This window comes from Crotalus tigris, unplaced genomic scaffold (genome assembly GCF_016545835.1).
Source record: "Crotalus tigris isolate CLP2741 ecotype Arizona unplaced genomic scaffold, ASM1654583v1 scf7180000018563.1161478300:1536566, whole genome shotgun sequence".
Taxonomy (NCBI): Eukaryota; Metazoa; Chordata; class Lepidosauria; order Squamata; family Viperidae; genus Crotalus; species Crotalus tigris.
In genome coordinates this window covers 770,637-784,882 of record NW_024097077.1, presented here as the reverse complement: position 1 = coordinate 784,882, position 14,246 = coordinate 770,637, and the positions used below count along the sequence as shown (strand labels likewise).

Sequence of the window (14,246 nt, the reverse complement as noted above, 5' to 3'; positions counted from 1 at the left end):
TGCCACCTCCTATACGCTACCCAGGTAAGTGCCTGGCCGGGCTGGGGTGGACCGGGGCCAGGGGGTGGGGGCAGTCCCTGGCTGTCTCTGGGGCGGCCCCATGGGCCAGATCTAGTCCACAGGGCCTTGAGTTTGACATTTCTGTTCCATGCTCTGGCTGGTGTCAGCTCTGATGGTGTCCAGCCACTGTGTTCTTTGATGGCCTGGCTTCCTTTTACCGCCAACTCTTCCCAACATCATTGCTTTCTCCAGTGAATTCCCATGCCTGGCTATACTGTAATCTCCATTGAAGTCAATGGGAATTACACATGGTGTAATGGAAATAAAAGTATTGCCATAGTAGTGTCCACTCAGAAAGTGGCTGGCAGGTCATTTGTTGTGACCTGAGAATCCATTTCAGCTCATTTATAAACTCACTGAATCGCTTCCAGGGGGCATCTAATGTAGCTTTAATGGGATGGAAGAGCCTTGAAATCTTATCCCCTCCCCTAAAAAGTCACTCCAACGAGTGAGTTCAAATCCACATCATCCACATTTATAGTTTGTCTCCATCTTCACACCCCTCCCTCAAAATGCAACTGAGGAAGACACCCCAAACCCACCTGTAGTCGTAGTGGGCATTCATTCTAAGAGTCCTGGTAGAGCTTCCTCAAAGACCCACTCAGATAAATCCTGAACTCTCTTAAAAACATAATAAAGGCCACATTTCCCTTGAGTCAAGCTCAACTCCTTGTTACACTGCAGACACATCCCCACAGTTTCATGACCCTCCCACGAAAAAGGCTCTGGGTGATTTCTTCAACGTCTATCCTCTGACCCTTGTGGAATTCCATCCAGGTGTAAACCAAGTCCAACTTGGCTTAGCTTTTCTAAGATCTGCTAAGGTCGGTTTCAACTAAGTTCTGCCACCTGCTGGAAGAATAAAATTTGGATTGATAACATCATGATTGATGCGGACAATTCCATGAGCTTCAAACCTGGATGGAAGAGGATTGGGAAAGGCACAGCCGCCCTGGTGTTCCTCTTTCCTTTCTCGTCATCAACCCACAAGACAGAGGTGTGAAATGACATTCACAGCAGCTGTACTCAGCCTCCCCCCAAACCTTCCTGCTGCCACCCCCATCTGCCTCTTGCCAGCTATTTGTGGGCATCTCATCTCCCTGGTGATTAATGTAAAAAACCCATAGCAAATCCAAATGGCAGAGTCTTTAAACTGCAGCTGTCCCATGCAGGGCTGGCTGGCCAAGCTTCCCCCAAAACAGGATGTTGGTGGAGAAAACTTTGTTTCCCAGAATCAGACCAGGCCACAATTCAGCCTTCCTCCATAAACATTTCCAGAAATCAATTAAATATCATAGATAACCTAAAACTATAGCATTGACTGTGAAATTGACTTGGAACTCAAGGAAGCTGCTAAGAAGCCCGTTGTTACAGTATGTTTCCTTAGAATAAGGGTCTCCGTCATAAATCACACTAGTGATTTGAACAATTCCATCGTCTGAATCACCTTAACAGGCCTAAGTTCCTACTTAGATCTGGGGGAAAGAACAGTTTAGAAATGTCATTCTAGGGCAGTGTTTCTCATCCTCAGAAAGTTTGTGTGGACTTCAACTCCCAGAATTCCCAAGGAATTAAAAACTTACCAAAGCTGGGAAACTGTTTAGAGAAACTGCTGATCAGCAATGAAGGGGCCAATCTTTGTTTGCACAGCTGCCACCCTGACTTATCTGACTATCACTTGCTACCTCCCACACTTTTGTACTAGAGCTATCATATCTATTAGATTTATTATAGCCACCCCCACTCCAAAACACTCTGGAATGCAAACATCCTTTATGGCCTCCAGATGGCAGCCAGGAGCATATTCTGAACCTCTTTGCTGCCCTCAAGTGGTAGCTCCAGATTCTGTAGTCCAGGTACGGTAGCCCTAGGTCACGGCTCTTCCAACTTGGCCCTTTTATGACTTGTGGACTTCAACTCCCAGAATTCCTCAGCCAGGCATGCTGGCTGAGGAATTCTGGGAGTTGAAGTCCACAAGTCATAAAAGGGCCAAGTTGGAAGACCCTTGCTTTAAGGGCTCCACCGTTGTAGGCTAGGCAAAGGGCCGCGTCTTGCTAGGCATCTCAGATAAAATCAGGGAGTTAGAAACTAACATTCCAGAAAGCGTAACGATGAGGGTATGATTGGTTAATGGGATTGGTTAGGTGGGCTTCAGGTGGAGAAGAAAGGTCTCCACCCACTGGATTATACTTTTGGGCCCCAATTTATGCAAAATAGTAGGACAAAGCCAACGGGGACAAGTCACAGAATTGCACTCAGATTAGAACAAGCTAGTTTATGCAAAATGATAGTTTGCGTAAATTTAATAGTGGAGGGTTATTTTTTATCCACTAGATGTCAGGGCTGCACCAGTGAACCAGCACATTTTTAGAAACAGAAGTCAAAAGATTTTGGCTTATTGGCTGTTTATTGACTAAAGTCTGCATTGACGGGGGCTTTGGCTATAATAGCAGGAACTCAATGGGGTGATTTCCCCCCGGAAATGGAAGTTAAGCCTGAACAGTGTTTATGGATCTCTCTTTCTTTTTTTTTGGCAGATTAATTTCAGAAACCTGTGCCTGTCTGTCATAGTCGAGAACCAATTAAGAACCAAATCCTTATTCTGAAAACGGAGTACGGAGAAAGAGACTGGGCTACAAATCCTAAAAGTGGAAACCTGGATCTCTCTTCATTGCTTACTTCTGACCACCACAGTGGCTTCCCATTGCAGCTGCCAGTTTGAAGGAAATGGTGCTGATCCTGAAAACAGCAGCTCTTTCTTCCTTACTGTATAGATCAGGGGTCCTCAACCTTGGCCACTTTAAGACTTGTGGACTTCAACTCCCAGAATTCCTCAGCCAGCTTTGCCTCCTTCAGATGTAGCTTATTTTATTCAGTCTCCGCTGTCTTTCAACCCAACCTTTCCCCTCCCACAGAGAGGGTTTTCTAGATTTGTGTTGTAAAAAAGACTCAACTCTTTTTTTGATGGTTGGCAGTGGAAGTGGGGATAGAGAACTAATGGGTAGATAGAGGTAATGGGTTCTAGGTCAGTCAAGGAGTGGAATATCTAGTTTAATGAAGAGAAGGACCAGGGGTGACATGACAGCCGTCTTCCAATATCTCAGGGATTGCCATGAAGAAGCTTGTGTGCGTGTGTGTGTGTGTGTGTGTGTGTGTGTGTGTGTGTGTGTGTGTGTGTGAAGCTATTCTCCAAAGCACCTGAGAGCAGGACAAGAAGCAACGGATGAGAAGAGAGAAGCAATCTAGAACTAAGGAGAAATTTCCTGACAGAACAATTAATCAGTGGGACTATTTGCCTCTAGAAGTTGTGGGTGCTCCATCACTGGAGGTTTTTAAGAAGAGATTGGACTACCATTAATTATAATATAATATAATAGTAGTAAAGTTGGAAGGGACCTTGGAGGTCATCTAGTCCAACCCCCTGCTCAGGCAGGATACCCTACACCATTATCTTCCAACAATGTCAATTGAAGGTATAGATTTCAGGTGTTCAACCAAGGAGCAACTGCACTGAAAGGGGAAGAGACCATGGATAGTTTTGTCCCTAGAAAATACTGAGACTCTGGAGTTATGAGAGGAACAAACATATGTTCTACTTTGTTGGAATGTGTTTTATTCAGTTGTTTGTTTGTTTGGTTTATATTGTCCTGGTCTAGATGTCTGTCTCTGTATCTCACAAGGGAATTCCTTTGCCTCCAAAACAAGGGAGGTTGGGTTCAGAGAAAGAGGGTCACCCAAGATGTCCCCAAGGTGCTCCTTGTCACTGTTTCAAGACATTGCTTAGATGTCCCTCACCCGTATCTTTTCCAGAGGTTTTTCTATGTAGTGCAGGGCGACCTTTGATTTCAAACTAAGTGTGACTTCATCTTGCTTAATTTCTGCTTGCGCTTGTTTGGGTAACCCCACCCTTTAACCTTTGACGGCCTAATGAGGAAGTGAAAGCGCTTCTAACCACTCTTTCATTTCAATTCCTCACATTTGCTGTTGGATGCACAGCTGACACGGGAGACATTCCATTCGATGGAACTAGCAACCCTTTAGTAATTTTGTAGGAAATCCAGGAAGGAAAGTCAGGAAGGGACTGTTTGGGCACTAAAATCCAAAGGTATGGCTTCAAATTATTAATAATAATGAGCTAAATTTAAATGTTGGGTTTGTTTAAAGCTGGATGGGAGTTTGTTTAAAACTCCTGGGAGTTTTGTTACATTGATGTTATCAAGTGAAGCAACGTTTAGCCTTGCCGAGGAAGAAAAAAAAGAATCTTGATGTTGTTGTTCCAAAATGATCCTGCAACACATATTCTCGCCAGACATTCATTGCCTGTTTGTTCCTAGTCCTGCTATAGGACTTTCCCTTGTGCAAGGGAGGTGGCCAATGGGTTAAAATGTGGCTGAAAGGCTCTTGGCAGCGGGAAGGGATGAAGTCCCTACACTTTGCCATTTTCTCTGAGAAGCCAAAAGAAAAACGTGACCTCAAAGTCCCTTGTAAAGTTCTGGCACTGCCGCTGCTTCTTCATCCCTTTGACTTCTCAAAAGGTTTCTGAGGAAACGTATTGCCTTCAGCAAAGGCTGCATTTCTGAGCCATGGTTCTCCTTGAAAAGGGGAGGGGTCTGGGGAGTCCATGGGAAGGGGTCAAAAATGTCAAGATTGTGGTGTTTGCAATTATGTGATTAAAGCCTCACCTCTTTTTTTTATGTCCTACCATTTGGTGGTGCTATCTCAGCGGGTTTTGACCCTCCTTGGACTTGGGCGTTGGGTGTAAAACAGAGTTTTGTCCAGCTACCACCTTGACATCTCAAAATGTTGATTACATTCCTCAGCTGAGAATTAAAATGGTGGAAAAGAAGGAAGAGTGTAAAAACCTTAAAGCAACTTGGGTTTTCTTCTTTTGCTATAGAATGGAAGGACCTGACAGAAGCTGCAAGATGAACAACGAATGCAAGAACGGCCTGGACAACATGGAAGAAATCCCTCTGGAGGACACAGACAGAACCAGCGTGGAATTCAGACTGCTGATGGTCTATGCACAGCGGCGACTGTCTGCAAGCAAATATGGGCAATTACTCGAAAGAGAACCCAGAGTCCAGGAAGAAATGAGAGAGGTGGTACAAGTCAACACTCTAACCAAGGAAGAAGAAGTCACCTTTCCAGAAATTTCTCCAGAAGATCATAAACCACCAAACCAGAAGGACCAGAAGAAGATGAAGAAGAAGAAGAAGAAGGCAAAGAAGACAAAGACAAGAACCAGCTGGAGATGCTTTTGTATTCCTTCTTGCCTAAGGCCACAAGCAAAAGACACCAGGAACCAAAGAGTAGCACGAAAGCAGGACTCCATCAATGGCCATGCCATGAAGCCAGTCTCCAGACTTGGGGGTTTATCAGGTGGGCAAAGTAGGTTTCTTGTTCATTGAGTTATATACAGTAAGCTGGATTAATTTTGGTAGCATAACAGTTCTTCAAAATGGCCTTCCGACAACTTATTTCCGATAATGGTTGACCAGAAGACATGGTCAGAAAAGTCAAGATGGCAACGGCAGTGTATGGTTGAAGCTTTGCCGATCTTTTATATAGTGTGAAAATAGGCAGAGTTTCAAACATCTCTCGATGTTTTTGATTGCGTACTTTTGTACGGACTTTTGCACACCCTTTTGGGACACCCCCGTGTAGAGTAATGAATTTGTTGACCATCTGTGAGTATATCAGGTCTATATATCTACTTAATATAGCACTTGCAAGAACAATGATATTATGTTTATTGCTTGATTTTCCAGTTTTTATATTTAAATGGAAAACATGGACCTGATTTTCTTAAAAAAATAATGTTTCCCTTCACCTTCCTCAAACGAAGTAGGGACTTTCTATGATAAGGAAAAAGAGAGGAACCAATGGGTGGTAATGGTGGGTGGATTGCTACCAAGGAAGAATGGTTTGTTATGATTTATATCAGGGGTGTCCACCTGTGGCAACTTTAAGACCTCTGAACTTCAACTCCCAGAATCCCCCAGCTCGCCAGTAAAAGTGGTCCTTAGCTTTCATTTAGCAACCATTTGAAGTTGCAATGGCACTGAAAAAAGTGACTGGTCCTCATACTTATGATTAGTATAGCACCCCCTACACTCACAAGATAAAAACTTGGGCCACCCACATATATTTACCACAGTGGCAGCATCCTAGGGCCATGTGATCACCATTTTTGACCTTTGCAACCAACAAGCAAAGTCTAGGGGAGAAGCTGGATTCATCTGATAACTGATTCCCTTCACAATTGCAGTGATTTGCTTAACAAGTGTGGGGGGAAAGGCCTTGGGCATGACTGCTTAAGGGCTTAAGAAAGATACCTCAATAAGTCATAAGTCAAGGACCACTTGTAGCCTTCTTGGGCTGTTCTCCTTTCCCTCCAAAACTCTGTGGTGATGGAGCCAGCCTGGATTCCAAAATGGCTGCTGCTCATTTTTCTGCCATAACGACCGAAGGCATCTCCTGACTGTATGTTCTTGAATAAAGCATTCGCTGAAGGGAGATGGTTGAATAAAATTATTCCACTCTTGCTTTGCTTTCCTAGATGACTCGGACATCCCTCGTTTGGCAGAGAGACTTGTTGAGATAGTGGATCGTTCCAGATTTCCTGGTGGGAAGAAGAGCACTGTGGTAGTGGAACGTGCATTGAGTCTAGAAGAAGACGGTGGCTCAGCCAGCAAGCCAATCCCACCAGCTGGGGATGATGGATTAGGTGAAGTGTTTTTCCTTCATGGGGACATTTCTTGCTACTGATTTTCTGTTCATGGAACTTCGCCATCCCTTGTCTGCATGGGCACTGCAGAAGGATTCTGCAGTTCTAGATGAGGCCCTAACTTGCTTCCTATACGCCTCATAGCAGTTCCATCCATTTCAACTCAACCATTCTCCACAATATTTTACCGAGGGCTCTTGAACGTATGCACAGAGCAAAAGATTTCCCAGGCTGCTGTTCAACTGGTGATTGAGGGATTTCTAGATCCTTGTTTCCAAACCGTGGTTACTCAGCAGCACTGGCGTGGAGAGGTCATCTTGCTTAGCTAATCAACACAGCTCAAATAAAGGACTTGGAAAGGAGGGGTTGGCAAGAATATACATCCATGGTCCTTGGGGGGGTGGCTTATAAAAAAGGGGAAATCTGTATGAGGAAGAAGAGAAGGTGGTGGCTGAGGTTTTCAGTTGTATAGATCAATGTTCCTCAACCACTTGAAGATGGGTAGACTTCAACTATGCTGGCTAGGGAATTCTGGGAGTTGAAATCCACGCATGGCCAAGGTTGAGGAACATTGGTATGGATGATTTGGTGACCAGATTAGGGCTGCCGTAGCCTGGAACTGCTTAGTAATCCAGTTGTTGCAAGAGGTAGAACTGCCCCCCAAAACAGGAAGCTTAGCCAGCTGTATAGGAACCGGCTGCTTCAGTGCCCCATGCTGGCCAAGGAGAGCTGCTCTGAGCATCACAGCCTCTTCCAGCCATTTCTGCTTCCTGCTGCAGGCAGGGGAGGTGGTCCTCTGAGCAGCCCACCCAAAAGCTCTCCTTCCTGTTGGCCCTGCAGTCAACCTGCCCCATAGAGCCTCTTTGAGCAAGCTGGAGAAGCAATAGCAACAGCACTTAGACTAGCACTTAGCAATAGCACTTAGTGCTTTACAGCCCTCTCTAAGCAGTTTACAGAGGCTTGCCCCCCAACAATCTGGGTCCTCATTTTACCAGCCTCGGAAGGATGGAGGGCTGAGTCAGCCTGGTGAGAATCGAACTGCCGAACTGCAGTCAGCCGGCAGTCGGCAGAATTCCCCTGCAGTGCTGCCCTCTAACCACTGCGCCACCGATAAGCGTGTCTCATGAAAGGATCCCCACAGAGAGCACTTTCTCTGGAGGGGACATCTGACCTTATTTCAGATTTTTCATTTGATAGCAGAAGCAGACCAAACCGGGCAATATCTCCTCTCGGTTGCAGGGGACAAAATCCTTCGCATGATGGAAAATAATCTAATGCATTTATAAGCTGCCTGAACTTTGTTTTCCATGTGGATGAGGCTTCTGGTTGGAACAGACAAGGGTTTTGAAAGCAGGAGGGGACTGGAGGCATTTAGGCGCCTCGTCTCCTGTTTATCCAGGAATCCTTTTTTCCTGGAGAAAATCTACTGCATGTGGTCAAAGGAGGAGTTGAGAACACCTTGAGGGCCTCTAAGCAATCCGTCGTTTCTGGTAGCATCTTACAACATCATTAGTCCAAGCGCTTTGTCATTTTACTTGCTGTGTTAAAAGAAAATGAACCAGTTATTTTTATCTTTCCACCAGACAACGAAGAAAAGGTTATTGATGCAATAGTTGCCTTGTTGCGGAAATCAGGAGATGAACTGGAGGAAAAGGTAAGTAGCCTAAGGTGGCCGGGACTCCAATGCTCTTGATTTGTAAATTAATTAATAATAATAATGATAAAGTTGGAAGGGACCTTGGAGGTCATCTAGTCCAACCCCCTGCTCAGGCAGGAAACCCTATACCATTTCAGACAAATGGCTGTCCAGTCTCTTCTTAAAAACTTCCAGTGTTGGCGCATTCACCACTTCTGGAGGCAGGTTGTTCCACTGGTTAATTGTTCTAACTGTCAGAAGAAGCTCTCATTTCACTCCCTTGTTTTTCTTCATTTACAATTTAGTGCATGGATTTCAGGCGTCACCTCCTTCCAGTGCAGAGAAAAGTCCTTCGCTTGAATTCAGAGAAAGCATGGAGCAATTTGAGGCTTCGTTAGATTCCCCCAAAAATGCAAAAATTGGCCATCTCTGAAATAAGTCATTATTTATAAGTTCCCCTGTCTATGTTGAGCACGCAACTTCCCCCTTCCCCCTATAGTTCAACTGTGTGATTTTTCAATTTTCAGAGCACCTAGAAGTATTTTCACAGACCAAGATTAGAAAGATGATTTCAAAAAAAAAAATCACAGAGTCTGTAATCCTAGACCCTCTTACCTGGTCCTCGATCTCATTAAAGTCTTTGGAAGAGCCATGAATAGGGATACATTATTTTACTGGAATAAACTGTCAAAAAAGCCACCCTTATCATAAGAGGGGTATTAAAAAACCTGACTTATGGGTGGAATAAAATATGGAGAGAGTCCTAAGTCACCCATTTTGAACTCCCACAGAAATGTAATAGGATATAAATTTGGTACTATCATAGATTCTGAGATGGTAAAGCTCAAATGGTCTTCAGTCATAAAGTCATCTAGGCCAGGGATTTACAAATGTTATCAAGAGGCACCATTTGAATGATTGGGCATCTTCTTTTTTGTTTTTGGCCCTTAGTTTCTCATGCAATCTCATCAAAATACAGAATAGAATACAGAATAACAGTTGGAAGGGACCTTGAAGATCTTCTAGTCCAACCCCCTGTTCAGCCAAGAAACCCTATAGCCCTTCAGACAAAGGGTTGTCCAATCTCTTCTTTAAAAGCTCCCACTGATGTACCACCCACAACTTCTAGATGCAAGCCGTTACACTGACTAATTGTTGTCATTCTCAGGAAATTTCTCCTTAGTTCTAGGTCAGGGGTAGGCAACCTTGGCTCTTTTATGACTCGTGAACTTCAACTCCCAGAATTCCTGAGCCAGCTATGTTGGCTCAGGAATTCTGGGAGTTGAAGTCCACGAGTCATAAAAGAGCCAAGGTTGCCTACCCCTGGTCTAGGTTGCTTTCTCCTTGATAAGTTTCCATCCATTAATAATCCATTCCACCAATTTCTTGAGGAATTCTTGCTGATCTTCATATAACACAATTTGAGAAAAGAAAACCATCTGACGTAGACAACTTGTTGAAGAATTTGTCTAGCTAAATAAATAATAAAATAAATAAATAAGCAAATAAATAAATGTTCTCTTTCCTCTTTCAGACGAAGAAGGATAAGATCTTCCGTCAATGCATCAGAGACATGATGACCTACACCTTCTTCAGGAGAGTGACGGACCAGTTCCTTGAGGAGATACCCATAGACTCCACTGCCCGTTCGGAAGATGAACTTAAGAGCGTCAAAGTTGCGTTGATTATGGAAGCCACCACCAGGCTCACTGCGATCGACAACCACCCCATGAATCTCGTGCTAGGCTTTGGAACAAAATATCTGCAGGAAAACTTCAGCCCCTGGGTCCAAAGCCAAGGGGGATGGGTAAGAGAATCTGCTTTTCTCAGCCGTAGCAAGCTTTAAGATGGGTGGAGTTCAACTCCCAGAATTCCCCAGACAGCGTTTTTTGTATAGAGCCCAAAGCCAGGATGTAGTTTGGTTCAAGAACATGCCCCAATATGTTTATGGGCACCAGGGAGACCACAGTTACCTTAAATAGTGTCTCTGGGCCCTCCTAATTCATTTTCTTCTGAATAGGGACGCTTTTAAAAATAGCAGATCTGTAGCAAGAATATTTATTTATTAAATTTGTATGCCATTCGTATCTATCAAGTGACTTTAGGCAGCTACTGTATATATGAGAGTTCAGATTTTTTTGCATTAGATTTTGCATAAGAACAGACAAGGTTATTGACCTTTGTGGGATTTGAGAATTTGGGACATTTTTTCCCCTCTCTTTTCAGTGTTTGAGTCATTTGATGCTGGGGTTGATTTTTGTGTTAGTCCTGCCCACTGAACCATAGGAATAAGCTATAGGAATAACCGTGTAAATTCTGTGTCCTTCATTAAGGCTATCTTCATACTCAGCAGCCTCTAACTGAGTTCCAGAAACATTGTTTTCTGAACACATGTGGCTGACCAGACAGCCTACAAGCCACCAGCCATGCCAGTTTGCTTGCTTGGAAGTTGGCAACTCCTTTCACGTCCCCAAGCAGGCATAAGGCAGAGGGAGGTTCTCAAAGACCATCCATGACAACCTGTTTCTCAGCTAAGAAACGCTGGTCAGGCTCAGAACTTGCAAGAAACCTGGAAACACGTATAAATCCCACCGACCCCCTTTTTCCTTTATTTCCAGGTAAAAGCCTTAGGATTACCAGAGCAGGAAGAAGTTGAATGAGGAAACGAGATCTTCTTCTTCTTCAAGAGTGCTGGTTAACATGGAGAAAGTGATTGGGAGGTGAGAGGGGAAAAAGGCAAACTTTGGTCACGCTCCTGATTGCCTCCAAGGTGGGGAGAGGGTGGGCCACGGAAACTTTTGAAAGACCAGCAACGGCAGCACCGGATGTCATGGGACGAGGGCAGGGCCTGCAATGGCTGAGGCTGTCTTAGTCCTGCTCAGCCTGAGCAAGAGATGAAGGAGCCGTGCATCCTTCTTCCTAGAGCAGTGTTTCTCAACCTTGACCATTTTAAGGCATGTGGACTTCAACTCCCAGAATTCCACAGCCAGCATTGCTGGCTGTGGAATTCTGGGAGTTGAAGTCCACATGCCTTAAAATGGTCAAGGTTGAGAAACACTGTCCTAGAGGGATCGGAAATCTCCTGAGGGAATGAAGCTACTTATTTTGCAACTTTGGCTTCAAGTTAAGCAGGCAATTCACCGTTGCTTCTTCAGTCTGTATGAGCGCTTCAGGAAAAGAGAAGCGGTTGCCTTCAGCCAGGAGTGGGAAGACGAACGTTGGGCTGCCAGGAATTCCTTTTCCTGAAGGACGGTATCCCAAAAAGACAAGATGGCGGCTACATCTTGACTTTATGTGACCTGCTTGCCTTTCCCCCTGGGGGCCCTGTCAGTGTTGCTCATAAACTGCTGCTTTGGCTTAACTGTCTTTCGATGCTGGCTTTTTTCGTTGAACAGATCTCCCGCTGCCTTTTCTTGGGAGGTTTGCTACAAGTGTAAATAGAAAACGACACAATGACTTTGGCCCAAGAAGGTGTATTTAGGGATGACAGACCTGAATCTGGATCTGAAAGTGATTAATCCTAAGAGACCAAATTAGCTTAAGTCACGACAATTGATTCAGATGTACATAATTAATAGAACAATAAAACAAGTGACGCCCACCCACCCTTCCTTCTCTCCATTTTCTTGTTTAGTTGCTCTGCGGGGTGAACTCTGTTCTCCCCTCCTTCCTTGGAATCTTAAAAGCTCGCAAACAAGCCTGGAATCATGGTGTTCCCCTCTTCAACCTCTCTTAGAGATGAAGATTGCTTTCTTGGTTTTGAATTGAGACCGTTGTCTTAGTAATTAGGTTTTTGAAGAGTCACACGCTAATGATCAACACTGTTGTTTTTCTGAGCTTCGAGTCCCCTGGCCTTGTCTAAGTGCCAACAACAAAAGCTGTCACTTTGGGGTGTTTTGTTTCTCCACCAGGTTGTCCCAGGGACTGATGCTACTAGGGCTGAGAGGAACACATTGACCCAAGGTCACCCAGCTGGCTTCAGGCAAGAGAACCTGCCTCTCTTGCCATGAGTCCAACAACTTCTCCACTAGACCACACGGACTAAGACGGAGGGATCGGCCCCCAAACCCCCCAAGACTCTGTGGCTGAGGGGGAACTAGAACCCAGGCCCCTCCAGTCCTAGTCCACCACCTTCACCACTACACCCAATTACCTCCAATATTGTGTTGCTTACATGAGAAACCGATCAGATTTCTAAGATTTAAAAAAAAATGCAAACGGAATTCAAAGCAACAAATCTACTGAGGTTGCCTCAGCTTACACTGAGTTGGCACTGAAGGTGGTGTCTTATGACTCAGAGATGCAAGACAAAAAACCACACCTGAAGGAATCACTTGTGGTAGCACACAGCGGTAACGGGCATTTTATCAGAAACCACCAAAATAAAAAAAAAAGCCAGAAAAAGCAACGGTATTGCAGAGGCCACATCCTCAGCCCCAGTTCAATTCACATTCTCAGAACGGGTAGAAGTGTTTTTTATTTTTTAGATCATAAAATGGGGGTTTGATCAGATGGTAAATCTTGCAGTTCTGAAATTGTGGAAGAACCCTGCAAAGGCCAACTCAGAGTGCGGTTCCATGGAAAAAAAGAGTAATTCAGTGGTTTGGTATTAAGAAAGAGGAACATAGTTGGAAGTATTGCAGTGCTTTTAAGTATCGCTCTCCCAGCTTAATCCTAGAGGAGATCATGCCATTTTTGCCAATAACCACATTTAAAAAAAAAAGGCTTCAAGAAAAATATTGTTGAACAGCAAGTGTGAATGACCAATGCCACTTCAAACCTCTGGCCCGTGCTTCGTCTCACTCCCATATTGTCTGAAAGTAGATCTGAAAGGAATCTCTTGTTATAGAAAGCATCCAGGAGGGGCTGAATGCTGTGTGCACCTTTAGGAGGGAGGAAGGGAATTCTTAACAGAATAACAGAGTTAGAAGGGACCTTGGAGGTCTTCTAGTCCAGCCTCCTGCTCAAGCAGGAGACCCTATACCAGTGGTGGCGAACCTATGGCAGGGGTGCCAGAGGCGGCACTCAGAGCCCTCTCTGTGGGCACGTGCGCCATTGCCCCAGTCCTGGGCCTTCAGCTGGGTTTTATAAACCCTTTTCCCTTTAGGCCTCCACCACCGTGTGCAAAAAAAAAAGGTTCAGTCAATTTCAACTTCTCACGGGAAAAAAAAATCTTGCAAAGTTGGAATTAATTGATTGAACTTTTTTAGTATCACCCAGTCTGCCGTTACCACCGCAGCCACGTCCACCCAATGGGTCATGCCCACCTGGCACCCAACGATGCATAGGTGGGTTTTGGGTTGCAGTTTGGGCACTCGGTCTCTACAAGGTTCGCCATCACTGCCCTATACCATTCTAGACAAGGTGCTGGCCAGCCTCTTCTTTAAAACCTCTGGCACCCACAACCTCTGAAGGCAAGCTGGTTAATTGTCCTCACCGTTAAGTTTCTCCTTAGTTCTCTCCTTGGTCAGTTTCCATCCGTTGCTTCTTGTCCTGCCTTAAGGTGCTTTGGAGAATAGGTTGACCCCCACCCTCCTTTTCCTCTCAAGTCTTTTAAAAACACCCCACCATGGGCTGCCTCAAGGCTTTCAGTATATCTGACTTTTTTTCTGCAGTTTGCATTTTCTGAGCACGTGTTGCTTCCTGTTTTAAGCCGTGGGGCTCAATTGTCTTCTTTAATACACGCTGTTACTTCCTTAAAATAACTCCAAAGTCAGCTTATTCCTTTCTGAATAAAGAGACCAAGGCTGCTCAGCTGAGCAAAACCCCTGGTGGTGATTGCACCCAGGCAGTTTTTGGGGCAAGATGGAAATGGCTGTT

At 44.7% G+C, this 14,246-nt stretch overlaps 1 protein-coding gene across 3 annotated transcripts; it reads left to right on the top strand.

Annotated features, from left to right (window-relative positions):
* The first annotated feature begins 4,031 nt into the window (after positions 1-4,031).
* On the top strand, positions 4,032-12,031 carry BCL2L14 (BCL2 like 14). 3 transcript variants are annotated; one of them, XR_005558023.1, is made up of 7 exons: positions 4,032-4,165; positions 4,958-5,451; positions 6,623-6,790; positions 8,374-8,444; positions 9,961-10,233; positions 11,045-11,146; positions 11,551-12,031. XR_005558023.1 is itself a non-coding variant. In XM_039354556.1 (6 exons), exons 2-6 carry the CDS (start codon positions 4,959-4,961, stop codon positions 11,084-11,086), a joined length of 1,038 nt encoding a protein of 345 aa, XP_039210490.1. In that variant the 5' UTR covers positions 4,032-4,165; position 4,958; the 3' UTR covers positions 11,087-11,388. The 3 variants fall into 3 exon arrangements, 2 of the variants coding, with proteins under 2 accessions (XP_039210490.1, XP_039210488.1); XM_039354556.1 differs by lacking the exon at positions 11,551-12,031 and having other exon boundaries at positions 4,958-5,442; positions 11,045-11,388; XM_039354554.1 differs by lacking the exon at positions 11,551-12,031 and having other exon boundaries at positions 11,045-11,388.
* The last annotated feature ends 2,215 nt before the right edge of the window (positions 12,032-14,246 follow it).